The 23,165-nt window shown below is 36.8% G+C and overlaps 1 protein-coding gene across 3 annotated transcripts; it reads left to right on the top strand.

The window, feature by feature from the left end:
• Position 1: 1 nt before the first annotated feature.
• On the top strand, positions 2–23,165 carry CIRSR (corepressor of RBPJ and splicing regulator). Of its 3 annotated transcripts, XM_074146010.1 has the most exons (10): positions 90–161; positions 966–1,060; positions 1,604–1,685; positions 2,527–2,538; positions 2,627–2,682; positions 3,042–3,090; positions 3,304–3,421; positions 18,195–18,301; positions 19,776–19,861; positions 21,594–23,165. In XM_074146010.1, the coding sequence occupies exons 1-10, from the start codon at positions 90–92 to the stop codon at positions 22,312–22,314; spliced, it is 1,398 nt and encodes a 465-aa protein (XP_074002111.1). In that variant the 3' UTR covers positions 22,315–23,165. The 3 variants fall into 3 exon arrangements, with proteins under 3 accessions (XP_074002112.1, XP_074002111.1, XP_074002113.1); XM_074146011.1 differs by lacking the exon at positions 2,527–2,538 and having other exon boundaries at positions 2–161; XM_074146012.1 differs by lacking the exons at positions 90–161; positions 2,527–2,538 and adding an exon at positions 479–652.

The following is a 23,165-nucleotide window of genomic DNA, read 5'->3' as shown; positions in this document are numbered from 1 at the left end:
CGCCCGCCGACCCGGAAGGCCCGGCGGAGGCAGCCGGCTGAGGGGCCCTTTCGGTGCCGGGAGTCGGCGGCTCCCTCCTCGCTGCCACCATGGGGAAGTCGTTCGCCAACTTCATGTGCAAGAAGGATTTTCATCCCGCCTCCAAGTCCAACATCAAAAAGGTGAGGGGGGGCCCTGCGGGGAGCCGTCGGTCGGGGCTGAGGCGCCGACCCCTCAGTCTCCCGGCCGGCCAGGCCGCGGCCGCCGCGCACCGGGGGAGTCCGGGGGGCTGGGACGTGGCCGGGCGGCGACCCGGGGGGCTGGTGACGGGCTCCCGGCACCGCAGCGGCATGTGCAGGGCATGTCCACCGTCCTGTGGTGGGACCGGGGCTGGGGCGAGGTGCGGCGGGGGGTGGAGGAGACAGGAAAGAAAGTTAAGAAATACTTGAAGTTTGAGGTTTGGTTGCTCGTAGGTGTGTGTAACTATCGTCTTTTCCAGGCTCCGGGTTTTCAACACCTGGTTCTCTGGATAAATGGGCACCGTACACCGTCCAGGAAACCCCCCACCTGTTGTGCTGTGCCCATGGTTTCCCAATATTTCACACCTGCCTTGACCTGGCTCCAGGCCTCTCCTCCCCAGAGAACGTGGAGTTTGGGGCCTGGTGAGACCTAGGTGAGGAAGTGTCACGGCGAGGAAGGCAGTGGCACACCAGGGGTGTTTTCTGACCCTTCTTCTCCCTTTGCGTTACTAAGCTTTCCCCTGGCTTTTCAGTTCTTAAACGTTGTTGGAGTATCAAAATTACTGCTTGTGTGAAGTTCATTTGCTGAAGCGATGGATGAAAAGAATATATTTGATGTCATTAGAATGGGAATTTTCCCTTATTAAGTATTTTCAATAGCTTAAACCAGTTAAGTACTTACACATTAATACATTTTGCGGTGGTTTTTGTGTTTGTTTAAAGTAGAAACGTACTTGTTTTAACTAGGTATGGATGGCAGAACAGAAAATATCATATGATAAGAAGAAACAAGAAGAATTAATGCAACAGTATCTTAAAGAACAGGAGTCCTACGATAATAGGTGAGAACTGACATAAAATCACATACTTCTTCCTGCTGTCTCTTGTTCTCACGGCAGTGAAGAACATCTCATTGTGAGCCCTTTGAAGTACTGTCTCCCACTAACCGTAGCCACAGGAGGGGACAGTGACTCATATATTGATGTCTGATTAAGCAGAGGTCAAAATAACCTCTTTAAAATGGCCCATGTGTGTCCTGTAATTACTTTCAAAATATGTTATGTGGCACAGAACAGCAGGTAACCTTGTATAGCAGTGTATTTGGATCACACAGGAATCTGTCCTGTGTAATTCCGTGGACACAGAATTATGTTTCAGTTGTGACTGAATTGTATGATTTTTGGTACACAATGGAGCACTTAAAAGTATTGACTAGTCTCTCAGATTTTTTTGATATTCAGTTTCCAGTACTCAAATTAACAAATTAAAAAGCACCAGTTATTATCACAATTTCCTGCCACAGATTTCTTTTTTTTTTTTCTTTTAATAAGCAGTACCAAAGGGAATGTTTTGTATGTAACACTCCAAACTCTGTCCTTATTTAGGTTGCTTATGGGTGATGAGCGCGTGAAGAATGGTCTTAATTTCATGTATGAGGCCCCACCTGGCGCAAAGAAAGGTATTCTGGTTTCCTATCATGAGCAGGCAGGAATGCAAAGCTAAAAACCCTCTGAAGAAATAAGCATAGTGTCTTTTATTTTAAAATAATGTGTTCACAGTGAGGTGATCCTAGAGGTATGATTTTCTGCATATTTGCACAGGAAGAACTTAACTTTATAGTATGTAATAATTTTGATCTCATGCTATTTTAATTTCTTTCAAAATGGGAATGGTTGGGGTTGTTTGGTTTTTTTAAACAACAGTTCAACGTGAAGGGAAAAACAGATAAAAGTTACTAGGTACCTGGTGGATACTTGTATTTGTCACTTAATTTTAGCAAAATGCGAATGTAAGTGCAAAACTAAGAAAACATATTTCCTGTGAAAGAAAACATGTTTCCTTTAAAATGCATCTTTCCCATTGCATGAAAACCCTTGGAAATACTTGGATGGGCTTATTCTTGTAGAGCAACTTTTGCAATTATTTAGCTTTTAAAGCTCTTAAAGCTTAGAGCAAATGCAATTTTAAACTAGTGATTTTTGCAAAAAAATCATTTTTTAAAGATTTTAAAATTGAGTATTGCTACTACTTTTGGCAAAAAAAACCTTAAAGTTTTTTTTGTGTTTGTATATCAAATCAATGTAGTTTGAAAGATGATTCCAGTTTCACAGGATTTGTAACCGTTTACTAGAGGCTGATTGTTTTTATGTGCACTCTATTTAAATAAAGTTACTTTCTCAGTATTTGTACTATTGTATTAGTATAAAGCATGAAATGTTTTGTCTCCAGCTTAGACACCAGCTGCATTTTACATGTATAATTAATGTATCATTTCTTTTCTTTCCATGATTTCTGAAAATTCAAAGAGGAAACTAAAGAGGTATTTCATTACATCATTTCTTTATGTCTTCTTCCTACTTAAATGTATTAAAAAAAATTTCAAACTTGCCATGTTTTCTCTTTTATAGCAAGAAGGAGAGACTGAATACAAATTTGAATGGCAAAAAGTCGCCCCTCGAGAAAAGTAAGATGTCTGGATTTTTTCCAAAGAAATTTTTTTTTGTACTTACCTTTCATATCCTTTTCTTTTTTTTCCTTTTTTTTTTTTTCCTATTTTGTTTTTAAGCAAGTCACTTGTGTAATCCTGTCACATTCTAGGAGTTAATTAGTAAAACCAGTAAACCTGGAACGATTTCCTTGACCACCTTAGTTTTTGTTTCAATTTTACATCCATATTTAAAACACATTAAAACTAATGTTTAGTTTTTAGAAGTATAACTCCGAAATGGGTACACACAACAATAAAAAGAAGTTTTGTATATGATGGGTTTTTTTGAAAAATAGTGAATTGAATATTTGTTTTCTTTTGTGTTTGTGTAACAGATATGCTAAGGATGACATGAATATCAGGGATCAGCCATTTGGTATCCAGGCAAGTTACATAAATTTCACTCTGTGGATGTCTTGTGTATATTTCAAAAATTATCTAACTGCAGAACATTCACATGGACTCTTAATTTTATCATCTTTTCCTCAGTGAGTTTAAAAGCTTCTCTTATGCCTAGTAACATAGACATTTCTCTAAATGTTAAGCTGTATTGTTGACTAAATTATGTGATTTATATTTTTTTTTTTCCCCTTTTAGGTGCGGAATGTGAGGTGTATTAAATGCCACAAATGGGGACATGTAAACACTGATCGAGAATGTCCCTTATTTGGCCTTTCTGGAATTAATGCAAGTTCAGTCACCAGTGATGGTTCAGGTAGGCAGTGAATGTCTTACAAAGGTGCTGTTTAGATATTAAGGCGGAATTCACCATGTTTCATTTTAGAAGGTCTAAGTTTATCATCTCAAAGAGTTGATAAAATGGGGAAAACACTTCTTTATTCCAAATGTAGGACCCACAATTTCAATTTAATTATTTCAAATGACAGGGACTTAATTTTCTATTTAGTAAGTATTTTGAAAAGATTTCTTAACGAATGTTGCTTTGATTCTTGTCTGTGGCAAAAATGCAGAAGCTGCAATGAAACTGTTCATATCAGAGTGACAATATTTGTGTCACAAAAAAAAAAAATAAAAATTAACGTAATAGATTGTCAAAGACTGTCCCAGCTCAGATTCAGGCAAACTGCTTGGAAAAGCTGGAATATGCCAGTGTATCTTTGTTAATCACTGGAAAAAAAAAGAGAGGTTTTTTTTTAATATGTGTAATTGTGCTTCTGTAAGGGGAGAAGCAGTTGAAACCTAGATTTCCAAATGCCTGGTTTCCTTTCAGCTGGCTTCTTATTGCTTCTCAAGCTACATTTTTTTTTTTTCCTCTGTTAGCTTTCCTGTTACTTGAAGTCACACAGCATTTAGTGTTAGATGAGGTTTAAAGAAGCTGATATAAACATTCAAACTGAATATTTTTTTTGCCTACAAAACTTTGTTTTCTGTAAGTTGACCCAAGTTTGTAACACTTTTAAGGTTCTTGAAATTCTGGCATGTTAAAAAAACACCTGGTAACATGGGTGAGTCTTCACAGACTTGCTGTACTGCACTTTAAGGTCACCTGTCATGTTGTGTATTTAGTTTTGCAGGGATACCATTACAATTGCACACTTGATAACGTCTTGCTTTCTTCTGTCTTTTTATGTGGTAGCTCTTAGTTTTATTATGTGTTTAGCCTACCACAATCTTGCATTTCAGAACTAGATCACTTGGGTATGTGCCTCTTACACTCCTCTGCTTTTAGGCAGTGTCTGATGATTATACCATTGTATTAGCTGTCCTACAGTTGACATTCTCAGCCCTTCTATTCAGTAGGTTATAACATTAAATCATTTTCTTGCCTCATTCTTACCTTAGAAGAAATAGTGCTTGAGTGTTTGGTGGTGGTAGAATTATATTGTGCAGCTCTTACATGTCAGATATGCTTTTGTGCTGCAGAACTTGCTTCCACATGCCTTTGCCCTGGTTCAAATGATGTGGGTAAATTTTAGGAGTGTTTGGCTGGGAAAGCAGAAAGTACTTGTACATCCTCACACAAATTTGAAAATAGACTCCTTATTATTTGTAACAGTGTGATATGGACAGTTTGCAGTGTCAATATAAGACTGCTTGTTTCAAACCTAACTGAACTAAGTACCTAAGTGTAGTCAATATTTGACTGCTGTGGGTGTTCCCTAGTCAGAGAGATGTTCTCCAGGTAGCTTTCCAAACTGTCTTTCTAAGCCTAAAGAAAGAGATTTAGCACATACTGTGAACTTTGCATGAAGGAAAATGCTGTAAAACTACTTTAGTGTTCTTAGAACGTGCCAATGCCCTCTCATTTTCAACTCTGGAACTTATAAGACGGCATACTATGCTGAGCATAGACTTTTTAATAGGCCAAGGAAGGATTTCAGAGAGTAGGGGTGGATGACAGATCAGGGTTTGTATATATAATTTGTAAGACACCGTTCTTGGGTTTGAATAGTCAGCTGTAACGATATTGCTACTTTCTCTTTCTTTCTTTCAGGGAAACTGTATGTAAAAACACTGTAGGTGAAGTTTAAAACAGTTTAAAGTTCTTGATTTAGTAGCAGATACAAGTCTTATAGGAAGGGTTAATATCATTAATTAGATCATCAGATAAAAGGTTCTCTGCTTTTTCTAACCTCAGGAATACAATCCTTTCATCAACTTTTCTAAAACTTCATCTGATTTAATAACAAGCTAAATTACACTCCATTGATGACTTCTGGAAATTCCATGTATGTAAATGAAGCACTACAGTTAAGTGAGAATGCAAGTTATTGAATTCACTGATTACCTTAAGGCTCATAATTCATCCATGTGGCATGTTAAAGCTTACATCACACATTTAAAAAAACAAAACACAAAACAAAACAAAACAAAAACCAAAAACCCGATTTGTTTTAACTAAACCCTGACACCAGTCCTGTGTTGTCTGGGATGGGAGTAAGTAATTATCTTTGCATTGCTGAGAGTTCTACCCAGTTGTTACAGCGCTGCAGATGTGCAGTTAACTCTGTAAAATTAACCTACACTGAGAGTAAAACAGTGTTTTTACATTTTCTAACAAGACACTGTAACATTAAAAAGGCAGATTCTGTCATGTACTGATCAACACCCCCCAACAATATAATCTTGTTTTGACCATTTCTCTTTATTGCTCTTTATTTCCTCTCATTACTTCTACTTAATGTTTTGTTACTAGCCCTAATGCTGAATTCGTATCCACCTGTAAGAACCACCTTCTGTACAACACATCTCCTCAAGCTCAGCTTCTTCCCACTTCTCTTTATTGGTAATTGCATGCACTCCTAAGCTGCTTTTCTGTCTCTAGATGAAATTCCTAATTATTTTCTGATTATTTTATAGAACTGCAAAAATGTCCATTGCCACACTATTCTTTAGATTGGCTGGAACTGCAGAAAATACTGCTTTGTAAGGGACAGAGAGTCTTTATGAGATCATCTTTTCATGAAATCTTTCTGTGTTTCATGAACTGATGGTTAGGTTTTAAAAAAACTCCCAAAGTACTTCTATTGCTTCCCACACACACCTCACCATGTATCCCAAGTAAGTGTCTCCTCATGCTTAGAAAACTGATTAAAAACCATGTAAATTGACCAGAGTTTTCATTTATTGTGACTGTGAGCACCAAAAAAAAAAAAAGAAAAAGTACAAACCCACTTGGCTTCCAAGGTCTGAACTCCAAAAGACAATTTTCAGAAGCTGTCTGTTCATTTCTAGAATGTAGAAGAAAACATGCACCTCTGAAAAGAATAATAAATAGGGATTTCAAGGGTAGGGAGTGATTGCTTATAGTATACATCAAGTCTGGAATGTGTACTTAAATTATTTGACTGGGTTTTTTAATAGCTAAATGTGTAAAAATACATTTGCAACCAGCTCTCCTGAAAGAGTTGAAAAATGTTGGGCTAAACTACTAGAGCAAATAATACCTTTAAAGGTCAGGAAGTAATTCCGTATATGGAAAGTCATCCCTGAAAGTTTGTTCCTAGCTTGTGTGTCAGGAAATTCAAATACAAATATTGTCTCATACATTAAAGGGCACATCTGAGAAATACAGAGATAATAAGGAATAAAGGTGAAAATGACAGCAAAATTTTAGTACAATAGTGAAGTGAATATATTCATTTAGTGTTTCCCATGGGCCAGCAGGTGTTCAGCCATCTCCGGGACAGCAGGGCTCCATCACGCGTAGTGGTTACCTGGGAAGACAAACACCATCACTCCGACACATCCCTGCTTCCTCCTCCTTGCTCAGCTTTATATGATAAGCATGGTGTCATATGGTATGGGATATCCTTTGGTCAGTTGGGGTCAGCTGGTCCCAGCTGTGTCCTCTCCCAAATCTTTGTGCACCCCCAGCCATCTTGCTGGTGGGGCAGTTTGGGAAGCAGAAAATGTCTTGATGCTGTGCAAGCACTGCTCAGCAATAACTAAAATATCCCTGTGTTATCAACACTGTTTTGGTCATAAACCCAAAACATAGGCCCCATACATGCTACTATGAAGAAAATTAACTTTATCCCAGCCAAAACCAGTACAAACAGCAGTAGCCGCAGTGTTGCTCTCAAATCTTTATGTATGTGTAAAGAATTGGCACTTACCTAATTGGAAGGACATTTTCATCTTTCTCCTTGGTCAAAAGCAAAAGCTTTTGACAGAAAAGGGGGGGTAAAAGAAATGTTTTATTAGGATAACCAAATTATTGAGTTAAAACCAGCAAGAACAGCCTTTCCCCATCCTTCCTTTTCTTCCTACAAACACTGGGCCTTCAAATGTGTTGGTTGAATGATGACTTCAATTTAATAAAAGCCCAGGGGGTAATGTATGTATTTTTAAATGCCCAAATCAGTGAGCTTCAGTGGGATTACACTCCTTATTTGAATGAAAAAAAACCAAAAACAAGTCTAAGTAATGTAGAAGCAGTTTTATCCAAATGAGTAGGTCATGTTAAAAAGAAAGAAGTAGCATTTGAACAGAACGGTGAATTAGTGCTCTATATTGTGTTCCAACAAAAAGCAAAGGTGTTGCATTTCAACATTTCTTGATGTTTTGTTAACAGAAATTTTTCAGAGTAGTCAGCTATTAGAAGGTGCTTTAAAAAAATAAATTCTGCTTTATCCTTCAGATATTTGAGAACTATACAATTTACTTTTAATTGTAATTGTTTACTTTGACACTATATGTGATGTATCTCAACACACAAAGAAAATATTCAAGATCACTTGATACAAGTTCAGTTTGTGTATTGTTCTCATTTTTTCCTCCTTCAGAAAGAGAGCAAAACAAAAGGTCTTATTTGGGCTCAGGCTATTTTTTTCAGCCTCAGAAGAAATGTTTGAGTTAAAATGAAAGAAAGTGAAACTCCTGTTGCATTATCTAAAGTTCTTGCTCTGTTTCTCTGTGAGGAAAAAGAAGAGCTATAGATTGCCAATGTACAACATTTTTCACACCATAAAATAATCAACAATATAGTTTTTTTTTCTTTCCCATAAATTCTGTAAGCTGTGATTCTCTTATGTCAGCAGAGGGATATTTGTCTTTGAATCTTACATGAAGACTGCGTTGTAATCTTCCTCTTTGAGCGTAAACTGATTGGCAACTGCTGTTTTGGATTCAGTGTTGAGTATCTTGTATGCAAAGACCAGTCATGGGTTTCGGTTTACTCCGGTGGAACCACTGCATGATGAAAGCGTGTCTGTGGCACAGAACTGTGTTCTGTGAGAAAAGACTTTCAAGATCTGACACACACTGCAGTGCTCCAGCAAACAAAAATAATTACAATCAGTACCTTAACTTGGGCGTGGTAGCTTGGTTATTTTACTTCTGGGACAATTTTGCTAATCTAGCTGGTAATTCATACAAAAAAAATAATAATCTTACCATTAAAAAAGCGCCTATTGAATAATATCTCACCAGTGAATAGAGATTATTTTTGCAATAAGGCAATTTCAGTGGATGTGGTTATCATGGGATAATCACACCCCTGGGGTACAGCCTTGTCTGTAATCTCTCAGGAGTGTAATTATTTCATGATAACTGCACCCCCTGGTGTTGCATTATTTCCATTATGAAATTCTTAGTTTTAAATATAAAGTAACTTACTTTGATCACTGGAAACTGCAAAGTAGTGTTAGAATGTTCCAGCTGTGAGGCTTACAGAGACCAACTTATAAGATTTACTTCTCCTTTACAAAGGTAAATTAGGCAATCAAAATGCTTCTCTGGGCTAAACTGATTTACAGGGTTTTTTACTGATAAAATCCTAACTTTCAAAGTTCAAACAAGATGACAATATCCGTTATGGTTCTGACTTTATTTGACACTGTGTATATATGCATGTATAAAGTATGTAATATATACCAGCAAAAAAACCAGATCCGTAGCATCTAAAAGTTTGCATGTTCTTACAATGCTTTTTTTTATCATTAACCAGCAGCATCTGTTGATTTTTATGCTTTTTTTTTTTTTTGTGAAGCCTGAAAAGCCTTTGACTTTATTAAAACAGAGACTAGTAGGTTTTCTGTGCAAAATATTTTCAACTAATAATGTTATTTCACATGAAAATCTCCTGCAACTTTCTAGGTCAGGTGAAATTAAAATACATCTTTTTTTCTTATTATTCTTTCTTTTTTTTTTTTTTTCCTCCAAGTAATCTGTCTTGCTCAATGAGGGTTGAGGCAGGGGGATTGCTAAAAAGCTACGAATGCTTACAACTTTTATCGTATGTTTTTAGAACGAATAACCTGCTAGGAATCTATTACTATCTTATGAAATAAGGCTAGTGTCTCAAATGGGGGGGTAATTTTATGAATGGCATAGTTTGAAGTGGGATGCTGAGATTAAAAAAGGTTATTATGCTCTTGGCCTGTGAAACCTAAGCCTGGAGAGTGCTGGGCATCCTTCTTGGCTATGGACTACTTCGAATGTCTTACAGCCGGCTGGCTCCGTGTGTGATCCATGCAGTGAAATTACCAGGAAGAAAGGAGAGTAGTGTGAAGGGATTAACATGTTGTGGAAAATTCAGACAAATAATGGTAAAAACATAATTGAGTAATGTGTTTGTGTATCTAGTGTCTTATAGTCTACCAAGATAAATTCTAGGCAAATGCAGCCTTCTAAAAATGCAGTATCAGCTCCTGGAGTTTGTATCCTCTCTTTTCGTTGCTTGAGTGCCCATAAACTAATTGTGGTTATGGTTTCCATCAGTCTATCACTTAGTGTGTTCAACTGTTCTTTAGCTTTTGGGTGAAATTCCTTTCCATAGTAATGATTGAAATTATCAGCCATATGGAGACAGCAAAAAATAAAATCTATGTCTGTGTTATATTATGTCTATATCTCACTGTATTTTTTCAACGTTACTTTTTTTGTTTCGCAATGGATAAAAATCTGGATTGTACTAGGAATGCAGGAATTTATTTAAATGTTCTCTTGAATCTATAATAACAAAGAAAAGGTATTTGAATATGTTAACTGCGAATATTTGTATAAATGGTCACCTGAAGAAACATACAGTATATGAAACCTTCCTTTGAGATCTGCAGCTGAGACCTTTGATTGTGAACAGTAGGAACCTTAACTAAATCTTCACGTAGTTTAAGAACTGTCACGTTTTAGAATAATCCTCCATTTATGTTTCAGAAGCCTCTATGTTTGAATGCATAAACTACAAATTTCTATTAGAAGTCTTGTGCTTAGCATTTAAGCAATAAGTACAGATTCCTATAGCAGTTTGATAATGTTAAATGGTTTTTACTACTCAAAAAAAGGAAACTTGGGTTTCTCTGAAATGCCCTATGACAAAAGCCTGGCAAATTATACCAGAAATCTGTGCTAAAGTGTTAAATTCAGTTAAACTACAGACCCTCTAAAGAAGAGCTAATTAAAAGCCAGAGGTTTTTTATTCATTGATTTCTCTCAATGCCAACTGCAGCAGTTGCTTTGAAGTGTAAATATGGTCTGAATGCAGTCATCTCTGAAATAGATGGGAAAATTATCAGTAAAAAATGATCAATTCTGAATTAGTGGAGGCAGTGTAAATTTCCTGCGTTCTTCATGACCAGGATCGTGATCATATAATTTTGATAATAGCTCTTTGTCCTTCGGATAACTAAGTGTCCACACGTACCTCTGTCACAACCGCAATGAAAGTTCACAGATGATACAGTGTGATTAGGCTCAGTCTCTAATTTTTTTCCATTTTTGTTCAATTTCCTCTGAAGCTATATGAGAAAAAAAAGAGAAAACACAAACCAAAAAACCAACTTTCAAAGCAAAACCTAAGAAGCGTTGTATCATACATTATGCTTTTGCTACTACCCAGAGAAGGCAGCGTTCTGAATTCAGAGTATTCAGAGTATCCTTCATGTGATTGTGTGTTAAACTGAAACCCAGCAGCAATTTCAGTTTTCTGGTTTTCTAAAGCTTAGTTAATGTGAAAGAGCTGTTTGCGTACTTCCTGGAGTATGTATGTAAACATTTTTCCACAGCGGAGCATAGCTTTAATATTAAAAAAACTTAGAAATCCAAATTTCGGTTTGGAAGAGTTATGGCCTCATGTTGTCCAAGATCCATATAAGACGGAATGAAGACAACATGCTTTAGGCCTGCTTTGCTCACAAAAAAAAAAAAAGTATGTAACAATAAAGGATAAGCCTTGAAAGCATCTTGTCTTTGATTCATAAATTAATTTTTAAACATGGTAGACTGGAGTATACTGAGCATGATGTATACTGACAAATCAGTGTGCTTTGTTTACATTTATGTTCATGTAAATTTTCTCTCTATTACCAAGTCAGGAGAAGTCTGGTGGTATGATAATGGTGATATTTTTAAATCAAAATGATCATATCTGTAAACTAAAAGATGTCCCACACCAGAAGACATTCTAAGGAAGGGGAAGCTCTAGAAAAGCCCTGTTCTAAGTAATCTATTTCGAAGATACACAAAATGAGTATTAGTTAAAATAAATGTTAAGAAGTTGTCATTAAAATGACACCATGAAGAATCTACTGCCTTTTTCGGTAACTTTTGTATTAAGTAGTCATTTCATAACAATACATAAGAGCAGCAGCTGTGGAAGTACAAGTGGTTACTGTAATTTTCCCTGCTACAGGTGGGAATAGGGGTTACACTGTTAACTGCTTCTTATCTCTTTGCTTTCCGTATGTATTCCACAATAAAAATCCATTTAAAACTTAATTGATTGCAAAGAATAATTCAGTTTGCTCATCTGCACTGGTGACAGCAGTGAAAGCTTTTATCAATAAATTGAGTAGATACTGTCAAGTCTACGCATCATGAGTAGATAGAAGTAAAACTGCTATTTTTTGGTGATACTGGCAATCATAACATTATGGTCTGTCCTTACTGCCACTGAAACTGTTGCAGAAAAAAGTGGTATTTAATCACAGTCGTTATGAAAAGAGGTTTTAGCATAGTGTTCTGTAATATTGGATAATTTGAAAAATGTGCTTTAGACATTTTAATGGAGGCCTGCTAGATGGTGTGTTACAGCGAGCATTGTTCTCCGAAGAGGAGTCCTGTGCCCATGCCTCTTAGAAGAAGCATTCTGGCAACCACAGAGCATTACATACACTCTGCATTTGTAGCTTCCAGAGAAGTACAGGGCAAAATCGAAAATGAATTGCAGCTATAGATCTCTCTTGTTTCTGGCCAGGGCATGGGGGTAGTAAAGCGGGATGGGAGAGCTTGCTCTAAACAAGGCATTTAAGTAATTGAAATCCAGAATTATATTTCTCTCCTGGTTGTTTAATAGCAGCAGAATTGATTCTGTTAAATTCATTTCAGTTAAGCTTGATAAGAAATCAGTGTGCTCTTTGTTATAAAAAAGCAATTTGACAATATGTTGTAGAAATCCTAGTATGATATGTATCCTTCTGCAGTAGGTATAGTTGATGCTCATGTAGACTTCAGAAGAATTCTATTTACAGCTCTTCCGTTTATTTAATTGCATGAATATTATAAAGATGCACAAAAAGCTGTCAAGCTAAGGTTGCACTCAGGTTGTACTTTGTGAGGACTAAAATCGTTCTATTCACACTTCATTGAATGGTTTGGGTTTCCAGATTTTGTGCCCCAACTGTGAGTCAACTGAGCTATCTGGATTTTTTCCTTAAATAGTGTCTTAAACAGAAGATAACAGAGAGAATTAATGCAGCAAGAACTTCTGTGGGAAGTAAGAAGCAGGAAGAAACTGTAGTCTACTTGCTTGACAACACTATTTCTTGAGAATTACAAAGACTGTGAAAAAATATTTTTAAAATCCTTTAGTGGGTCTTTAACTATGGAGCCTCTTTTGTGCAAGCCCTGAATATAATTTTAAGTACCTGTAGCTGTAGAAAACTTAACAAGTTGTCAGTTGTCTTAATGCACAAAAATAAGTATGATATCAGCATGCAATTAATTCCACTATATGATAAAAAGCTTTTCTGAGACTATGAATTAATTTTAAAGCAGATAAATGTTTTAGTTTAAAGCAAGTGTCATCTAGAAAAGTTTTAAAGGTTTGGTGGTTTTCTTTTTTTCCCTATCAAAATGTAAATTCCAGAAAATAAGCTTGACAGTCATATTCAAAAATAGCAAGGTACTGTATTTGACTTGTTTCAGAAAGAATAAGAAACAGATGATGAAACGTTGTTACTTTGAACTTATTTATAGTTTGCCGATGGATGAATGCTGAGAGACTAGTTGTTAGAAGTCGTAGCAATCAGCTATTTTTACAGGATTCCTATATCTAATGTTCTGTCAACTCATGGCATAATCTCATCTCTAGATGTTTTCACCCATGTGGGATCACGCAGGTAGCTTCTTCGCAGGCTGTCTCACAAGTCCATAAGGAAGGCATATATGAGGACATCAGTTTTCATAGTACACAAAGTATACTTCTATGCCTGATGTAGGAGTCATTTTCTGCAAGTTGATGGGTGCTGTTCACGAACACTTGGCTAACATCAGTTCCCAAGATTTTAGCCAACTGAGAGCCTCTCAGCTCAACCTTACCATCTGTTTTTCAGTTTATCACTTCATTGGAACTTAACCAGATGAAGATATATGGCTATCAGGTATACTTAGTACCATTTTGTCTGAAGATCTTGGAAGATGTAGTCATAAGCCAAAGACAGGCTGAAAAGATTTACCTCTCTGGCTTACTGTCCTGGTTTGAGGTAAAACAGAACCAATTTTCTTTTCAGTGATTTTACTTTTCAGTTAAGTCTCTTCTAACTCTCTGAAATTAACAGCATAGTCTTCAGACAGCGTCTGCTACCAGAGTGACAAGGTCTGATGTTGACAGTGAATACCGAGGGATGGTAAGCAGAGAGGCTCCTGCTTATACTTATTGCTGTAACAGCCCAGGTCAGCTCACTTTTTTGTGTGCCCTGTTGGAGGGTCAGAAGCGGAAAAACATAGAGGGGTCACACCTGTGGGGAGGAGCAGACAGGACGGGTGACCCAAAACTGACCAACAGGGTATTCCATCCCATCTGCCCCATGCTCAGTATAAAAGCTTAGGGATCAAATGGGTCAGGCTCTTTCTTCAATGGCCAACGTCCGAGGAGCACTCTGTTTGTCTGCCTTTAGTCCCAATCCACATGTTTCTGAGTCCAGATCCTGAGTTCAGCTCCCATCCGTTGCTGAGTCCAGTCTGGGACTTTCCCAGTGCCTGCCGGTGGTGTGACTGTCATCCTAGGAGCTTGATACGAGTTGTATCTATTGTATAGATTTTGTTCTTTTCTTAATAACATTATTATCTTTTTATTATTTTATTATTAATATTTCATTAAAGTAGTTTAGTTTCTTTTCAACTCATAAGTTTCTCTCTCTCCCTTCTCTCTCTGAAGGGAGAGAGGTTAAAGAGAGCGTCTGCTGTTCATTTCAGTGGCTGGTGCAGCCCAAACCACGACACTTGGCAGGCAAACCAAGTTTGATCATGCTGGGCATAGTCACGTCTCCAGCAAGCAGGACTTTGCAATCAATTCACACCAAACAAAGGAAGAGGCCCTCTACCAGCCAGAATACTGGTGGCTGCAAGATTTAAGCTTTAGCTCCTAAATAAAGAAGCTAAGGACACATCTGAGAATTTGAGTTTTTCAAACCTCTCAAGTGAGGTTCAGTGTTTGGGGTTTCTTTTACCAGATTAATCTCCCTTTTTGTATTAGCCAGGAGAAATCCCCTACTTAATTTTATAGTGTGGAAATGGGAATGTGATTGTTTGCTCACACATTTAGGCATCTACATCTTTTAAGACTGTGTAAAGAAGCAGCTCAAAAAGAGTGATTTGGAACCCTCAGTGCTGTCACATAAAATAACTGTGCTGAGGAATCCCGGGAGACTTCAAACTGTCACTGATATTTCAAAGAAAATCAGATGTGTCTATCAAAATCATTAAAGTTAATCGTGTTGAGGCATCGATGGGAAAAGAAAGTCAGCAAGCATTTGATTCCTTTAATTCTAAGCAAAGGAGTTCAATTAGGAGAATAAAAATTTTCTTTATTCTCGTTGTTGTGTTGCAGAAAGTAGGTAGTAATAGATGTTTACTATTAAGTTGTGCAGCTATTGTCAGATATAATGTCTTAATTGAACTTCTTGGCCTAAACTTGTAACCAGAGAGAAAACAGTCTCTTTAGACTTCCCAGATCAGATACTGTTTTCTCCCTACTGTGGTCTAGCATTGCTGCTTGAACAAAGGTAGTGATGCAGTCTTGCTGCCGCTGCACAGCAGAACTTCTGAGGAGTTCAGTGGCATGAGCTGTTCAGAAAAAAAGTGCAAGCAGGTTCGCCTGTGTTGTCCTCAAAAATGCTAATGTTTTTTAAACTGCAAATATCACATGCTGCAAGAGAGTTCTCCATAATCAACCATAATGGACAGCGTGATTCTGGCGTGCCTGGCTGGGGTCTGCACACAGAAGGGTTGTGAGATGGGACTATTTTATTTTCTGAATCTCATTTCCTAGTGTTTTCTAAAACCTTCTATATATAAAGCTTCATGGAGATTCTTGTATCTCCTCACAAGCTAGGATGAACCTAAATTACTCTTTACCTCACTATTAAAGAGCGACCAAAACAGGAATAATTTATTTCATAAACCACTTTAGTCTCAAGATTCTGTAGATGCATTTGATGTAATTTGTATACATCCACAGAACAGGAGTAACAGTGATTTGTTAACTGTCCTTGTCATGGCAATACCATGCTGCAACTAACAAATTGTAGGTGGAGCTATGAGTGCCTCCTTGACGTCATTAACAGATAAAGGAACAGAACTCATATAAATTTATTTTTAGCCTAGCTTGCTTTACTTCTAAGCTTACATGTGTTTTTATTTTTTTTAAAACTAGTGCTGATTTCACCTCTAGAAGCACAACGAATGCTTGAAAGGTTTGTTTCTAGAAACTAATTTTGAACTGTGCTTTTGAAGACCGATACGCCTTCATTGCCGCTTGGGTCTTGATTTTGCCCGTAGTCCTCGTATGGAACCACAAAGTTAGGGCTTCTGTCTTCTTTTTCAAATCTCCTGTATAGATTTGGACAAGTTGTATTCTTTTATTTGTCTAATCAAGCTAATAATAAGGTATTATTATCCCATAGGTATAGATATTATTATCCCAAGGTGTCCCATACACATCAAAATGTGTACAATGCTGAGACACTGAAGGGGGAAATAGCTGCTAAGTTCGTTAGGTCACTTTGTTAGGGGGTGATGCTTACTGCCTCTCAATAACAAGGGGGAATTTCAGGCTTCAATCTGGTCACATGTTTTGGTTTCTTTGGTGTGGTGAAATCTTTCGTGACTCTATACTTTGTCTCTATTCAGCTTCCTCATACAGGCTATTTGACTGAACTGTGTGGCAGGTTTACGTGGCCTTTTCAAATTGAGACTTAGCTGGTACCAAATGCTGTTGTTAGGTTTCTGTCTAATGTTGGTTTCTGTTCCAGCCAGAGTAAATTTGGGCAAGCAGAGCAAGGTTTTAAGTTTAAAATGAGCAAAAATGTAAGCGCCAGTATACATTCATTAACAATCAGTGAGCTTACATTTTCACTGGAAGACGTAAAAAGAAAAAACACTTCTGGTAAAATATATGGGAGGGAGGAATAGCCCCCTATTTAATAAAAATGTAAACTCAAGGAAAGGCTAAAAGGTATCACATTAGAAAATTCTTTTGCCTGGCAAAATAAGGAACTTGTGAAAAGAAAATCAGCAATGCAAGGGCTCCTTAAATTATTTTCAAAGTTTTATCCTCTTCCTTCCTGCTTTACACATAGGCCTGTTTGTTTCTGTAAGCAGTGAGCAGTGTATTATATAGGAAAACTGAGAAAAAGTTGAAACCGCTGTTTTTTTGAGAAAGTGCTATTTTACTTTCTATATATTTTCCATAGTTAAAATCTCCCCTTACTTTCCATACTTTTCTGTGTTAAAAAAATTATGAGTTTTGTCCATCTCCACAACTAATAAGCTCTTAAAACCACAAAGCAGGATCAGTATTTTTCGTAAAACTAGTTAATCTTATCATTTACAGTTAATTTAGTGAAGTAATAGTAATTGTGTGCTCCATGCCCTATCTTACATTGCTTCTAATTTATATTTATCTTGTACAGTAGTGCTAATTCATTGACAGTAAGGTTACTGAATGAACTGGTAAGGAAATTTACTGAAAGTGACCTAACAAAAGAGTGTATGTTTAGGGTGAAGAAAAAGTACCTACTCAGACAAGTACATGAGGTTTTGATGATCACAGGTATTCAATTAATGCAAAAGAGTGAGTTACAGGGTTTATAAATTATGCAGTCAAGTCTGAACAATCCAAAATACATCCTGTATTTTACTCCTTGTTAAATGTTTACAAAGAAAGATAACACGTGCCTAATCCCAAATACCTACTCTAATGCAATATATAGCATGTTTTTTAAACTGATGAAACAGAAATCTCTGAAGAGATAACAGCCTAGAGACCTGGTATATCTGGGGGTCCCTGGAAATAAGTACAGACATAAATAAATACATGAAAAAATTATCTATTTTCCATATATATCCTGTGTTTCTAATAATGGTTACTTTTTACATTTAAGTTCAAAAATTTGTGTCAATATGAAAAATAAGGATTAGTGACATATCGAAAGTGCGTTTTCCCATTGTTTTAAGGGAGAGGAGGCACCTAAGAGTCTTACTTAATGTGCTTCCTTTAGGTTTCCTGTGCTTTTTTACTATAATAAAAATATATTACTAGACTTACCTAAATATATTGTTTTCAACATGACAAAGTTACATAAGAGAATCCCCTTGTACTTAAAGAAAAATGCAATTATTTTCTATTCTGAATCTTCAGACTGCTGTTTTAGAAAATCATATCTGATTATTTGCTCAGCAGAAGATTATTGAGTTGATTTAGCTGTGATTTTACTTAACAAAGCTTCAACTGAATTCCTACTGTGGAGTCCAAAAAAGGTAGAGAGATATAAATGATACATTCAAACTGTGATTTTTGTGAACAGGGCCATCAATGCACCCCTCGGAGCTAATAGCGGAGATGAGAAACAGTGGGTTTGCACTGAAACAAAATGTACTGGGGAGAAACTTGACCACAAATGATCCATCACAGGTAATGATCTTTTTACCAGTAAGCTGAAAATGTCTGTAAATCTAAATGTGATTGCTTGTGAATTGCTACTTAATGTTTTCAAATATGCATATCCATAGGAAAGCTGAATAGCTATACCAGTAGAAAAATATCTAAAAACTTACTGTTTTCCAGCTTTCCATTTTCAGTCAGAATGGTGAATCATAAATTACTTCTTTTAAAACCACATATAATAAATTAAATCCCTCCTCTGAGTGACTAGAAATTGAATTTTTCATAAAGGGGATGGTTAGGGGGCTTGCAACATACTTCTGATGCAATGCCAACCTTTGGAGGAAGTTTGAGGAAGTGTGCACAAATAATTATTGCCAGGAATGCCACATCTGAAGATTTTTTTACTTGATTGACTATTGTTACATCTATTATTTCTGGGAGTTAAAATGTTTAATTGTCTTTACTTAGACTGCAGAAGGTACATTTCTAATTGAGGTGCTTTAATAAAAATGTAAAGTGAAAAAATCATATACACTCCTTGAGTGAACCACCATGAAATAACCTTTATTCATAAGGCAGGATAGTCAAACCACTAGTAAAGAGGGGACAACAGCCCTCAGCTGGTCTTGAAAGCTTGAGTAAATCAACAATTCATTGTGTGTCCACAGATGGATGTACCTTTGCATTTAAAAAAGCTCTGTACCCCAGAAAACTGTAGCATATGGGCACTGTTAAATGAATCACAGTGATACCGGTATGTTTGGTTTAGGTTAGGTATGGTGGGGTTTTTTGGAAGAGCTTTTTAATCTTTATTTCTTCTTTGCCCTCCTGAGTGTGGCTAAAATTAAAAACATCACGGTGGAGAACTGTAGTGTACCAGCTGCACATAATTGGAAGAATTCAGGGTCTTCAACGTAGCTATGCTTTGCTGATTGCGTTACTGTATGTAGATTATATGATTACAGTATTTTGCATTGCTAGAACACTTTATGAACATTTGAAGACTAATAACACAACAGTGAGGTAGATGTGTGTTAATACCCATTTTCCTAATGACTAAACCGAGACAGAAAAGTAATTTGCTTAAATTACTCTGGGTTCGAGCAGGACTACCATCTCACCTATTCATCCAAGCATGATAACAATGGAGTGACTTATCCTGGGGAATCATGTGGGCTCCAAAACTGGCTCGTTTTCATTAACTATTTCAGAAATGTTTCTTTCCCTAGCAGTGATTTTTTCATATGTTGCTAATAACTCCTGTTGTATAACCCCCACAATTATAACACCTACTCAGCTTTGAGAGAGAATGTGGGGTGGGGGTTCGCTTTGTAGCGAGTTTGCTGCTCTTTCCAAAGAGTCTTAAGCTGACTTAGTAATACAAACGTATTTGTGCCTGTGCGAAAATAAGGTGCATAGAAGCATCACTTCTAATACAGAAATCTGAATGAAGAGATTATTTTTATATATAGCTACTTACTGTCTCACCATGTTTTCCTAGGAATTTGTTGCAAGTGAAGGAGAGGATGATCCAGAAGTTGAATTTTTAAAATCACTGTCAACCAAACAAAAACAGAAACTTCTAAGGTAAGTGTGGTACCTAGTGGAGAGGATCTATGTCGCCAGTAGTTTGTCCCTGTGACTCATGGATACCATTGAAGAATTTAGCACCGTCAGTACAGAAGAAAATTTAACTTAGTTTAACATACAGTTGACCGCAGATGGCATTATGCAGCATGGTTTTTTAATCCAGTTGGTTTGTTTTAATCTGGCTGTTCTAATGTAGTTGTGATGCCTTTGTGCTGGAGCTCGTTTCCAATTTAACTGAGATACTGAAATAATAATAATTGGTTCACTGAAGATGCTATTAGTAGCTCTTTTAAAATATTATTTTGCACGCCATTGTTCACAGTATGTTCTTCCAGCATTCAAAATTCCATATATTTATTTACTGTTTTACAATTTGCCAAAGTTTGTTATCTTCTCCTGTGCGGCTAAACTGAACCTGCCATTGCACCCCAGGGCCAAGGGTTGGTCTTGCTCCATGCTGCCCTCCCATCAGGGCTTAGAGTTTGCTGCTCCAGCAGAGGGAGCTCCCCGAGGTTTTGTAGTTCTAATAAAAAGTTAGTGAGGTTTTTATTCTTCCCTTCTGTCCTACTGGTTTCATATTTCAGGGGGGGGCGGGGGGGGGGGGGGTGTTCTGTTAATTCTCTTAATTTGCAGTGTTATATTTAAATAACCTGAAAATGTTTAAAATGAAAAATTAACTAGCACCTGGTAGATCCTATAGAGGTATCACGAGTTAAAACAGCCTTTTAGGTTAAAAGACATTCTGTATATGGGGAGCAGCAGGAGGGGAGAAAGGTGAATGGCTTAACAGGTACATGAGTAGGTACATACATATGGTATTTGCATATATAATAAATAATTCTCTGAAAACAGTGGCATATTTTATGTCGCTTTTAAGTAAGGAATGTGTATGTAGTTTGAGTAATTTAAAATGGTATTTTATTTGAACTTGTGCTGGCCCAACACAATGAAATTATAATACTTTCTGTTTTGAAAGTTGAAGTTTGGTAAATATTTGAGTCCTTTAGATTTTACTGGTCTGAAGGGATTATTTTTTTTAATACACTGAAAGTACTTTCATTATTCAGTCACTGATTTTTTTGAGAAGAATAAACACAGAAAGCAAAATAAAAACTAGGTGAAAGCAGTCAAATAGCAGTGAATGCGTGTGCATGATGGAATATTGTATTTATAGCTAGGAAATGTAAATTTCTAGTTGTGACAGGTTATTGAAAATACCCATATTATTTGCCTGGAGAACTCAGAAATGTAGACTTTAGAGTCTCAGTTGCCATCATTAATAGAAAGTGAACGCTAATTGTGTTTTTTCATTTTCAAAATCTCTTAAAAAAAGCACAAACAAAAGTAGCAATGATTTTTCTAAGTCTCCAGAACCGGCTGACGTGAAAAAAAAAAGCCCTCTAGAATGTATTTATTGCTAGTTACAAGGCCAAAATTGACGTATTTTACTTACCTTTTTTAAAACCAAAGAATTAAAAAAAATCATATTCCTCCCATTTTGAGGGAGCAGCTGTGGATTAATGGAGGATTCTTACTATGGTTAACATCAGGTTAGAAGTTTAAAAATAATACTTTGCTGAAAGAGGAGAGGAATTCAACATGTTTTTATGGAAAATAGCGTATTTACTGTGTTGGTCATCAGAACTAGTGAACTTTAAAAGACAATGACTTTGTAATTTAGAGTATCTTAACACGCCTGATTGCTACTCTTCTATTTTGAAAATAAAAGGAAGTTGGATCGTCTGGAGAAGAAAAAGAAAAAGAAAGACAGAAAGAAGAAAAAGCAGCAAAAGAAAAAAAGCAAAAGTAAACACAAGAAACATAAGATGAGATCCTCTTCCTCATCCTCCAGTGAGACTTCAGTAAGCAGCAGTGATAGCGAGACTGACAGCAGAGATAAAGCAGCACAAAAGAAGATGTATTCTAAGAAAAGAAAAAAAGACAAGTTTTCAGAGGCTAGCAGCAGCAGCGATTCAGAAGGAAAAGCAAAGACTAGGAAGGAAAAACTTTATGAAGATCTCTCCAGTAGTCACGGTAACAAGGACAAAGATAGGGAGAAGTACAGACTTTTAAAGCAAGATAGTTCTGCGGAGAACAACAAATGGAGCTCCTGTGAGGAGGAAAGAAAGTCCAAAAGCAGATACCATAGCACCAGCAAGAGAGAGACTGAAACAAAGGAGAGGGACAGTAGAAGCCAAAGCGTGGATGAGGGGAGCAGGAGAAGTCCTTGCACAAGTCACAGCAGTTCCAGGCAAAGACAAATACGAAAAAGTCCAAGTCAAAGCCCTGGTGAAGAGCGGCACAGGAGAAACGAAACCAGAAGCCCCAGCACAGATGTGCACAGAGAGAAGAAAAAATACAGAGCAAGCTATGAGGACAAGTGCAGTAAGGTGGAACACAGAGAAAGGAGCAGACGCAGTAGAAGCAGAGAGAGGAAAAAAAATAGATAGTGTAGGGGACAGGTGTGAACAAGAATGTCTCCGTTTTTTGATGAATACCTTTAACAAGGGCTCAATTATGTATTGCTCTTCATTTTCCAGCCTCTGTAACTAGCGTTTCCTACATAAAGCCAACACCATCATTTCTATAATGTTGGAATATTTGTAAATTAGGTATAAATGTTATGGTATTTTTCTTACTGTATAAATATACTTGTTGGCAAATACCTCTTGTATACATGCAGTAATTCATAGACATGATTTTAGGGTTTTAAAATATTTCAGAGCAGTATGTGATATTCTTGGTTGTGTCAACGATGATTTCTGTTTAGATGCAACTGTGAGGGGAAGCAGAGAATAATTTGGGAGGAGACCTGGCATATGTTAAATGATAACAAACGTTTGAGAGAATTCTGGATAAAATCACTGCTTCAGATATCAAAATATTGTATTGGAGAGAGTGGGTGGTTTTTTTTCACACTGAACCATTTTTCCTAAAGTTCCCTGTAAGAGATCGATTTTTATGAGTTAAAACAACAGAGAGACATAGTTCACGTAAGTGTGTAGCCAACATTTTTTGACCTCCTGCAGCGTACAGCTTGGTCAGGGCTATCTAAACATCTTGAACCCCTGTTGGTATGTGTCAGTACAATGTCAAGTTATTGTTCAATAATCTCTCAAGACATGAAAAGAATATTTACTGCCTCGACTGTTTCAGGTATTTCATTGTCTGTGGTAGAAAGTTAATGTAAATAGTCATCCTTTTGTTTTCATGAAACAAGCTTTTTTTTTTTTTAAAACGCTTGTCAGTCATTTTCTGCACTCATTGGTATGAACTTCCATAATAAAATACCTTATTCTTT

Source organism: Numenius arquata, chromosome 3 (assembly GCF_964106895.1).
Source record: "Numenius arquata chromosome 3, bNumArq3.hap1.1, whole genome shotgun sequence".
NCBI lineage: Eukaryota > Metazoa > Chordata > Aves > Charadriiformes > Scolopacidae > Numenius > Numenius arquata.
This window is presented reverse-complemented; position numbering and strand designations above follow the sequence as displayed.

Bases quoted from the DNA above. Each gene is read 5' to 3' on its own strand.
- CIRSR (XM_074146010.1), top strand. From the start codon at position 90: ATGGGGAAGTCGTTCGCCAACTTCATGTGCAAGAAGGATTTTCATCCC. The intron at 3,422-18,194 runs GTAGGCAGTGAA...TTTTGTGAACAG, and splicing joins AGTCACCAGTGATGGTTCAG to GGCCATCAATGCACCCCTCG. The intron at 18,302-19,775 runs GTAATGATCTTT...ATGTTTTCCTAG, and splicing joins CCACAAATGATCCATCACAG to GAATTTGTTGCAAGTGAAGG.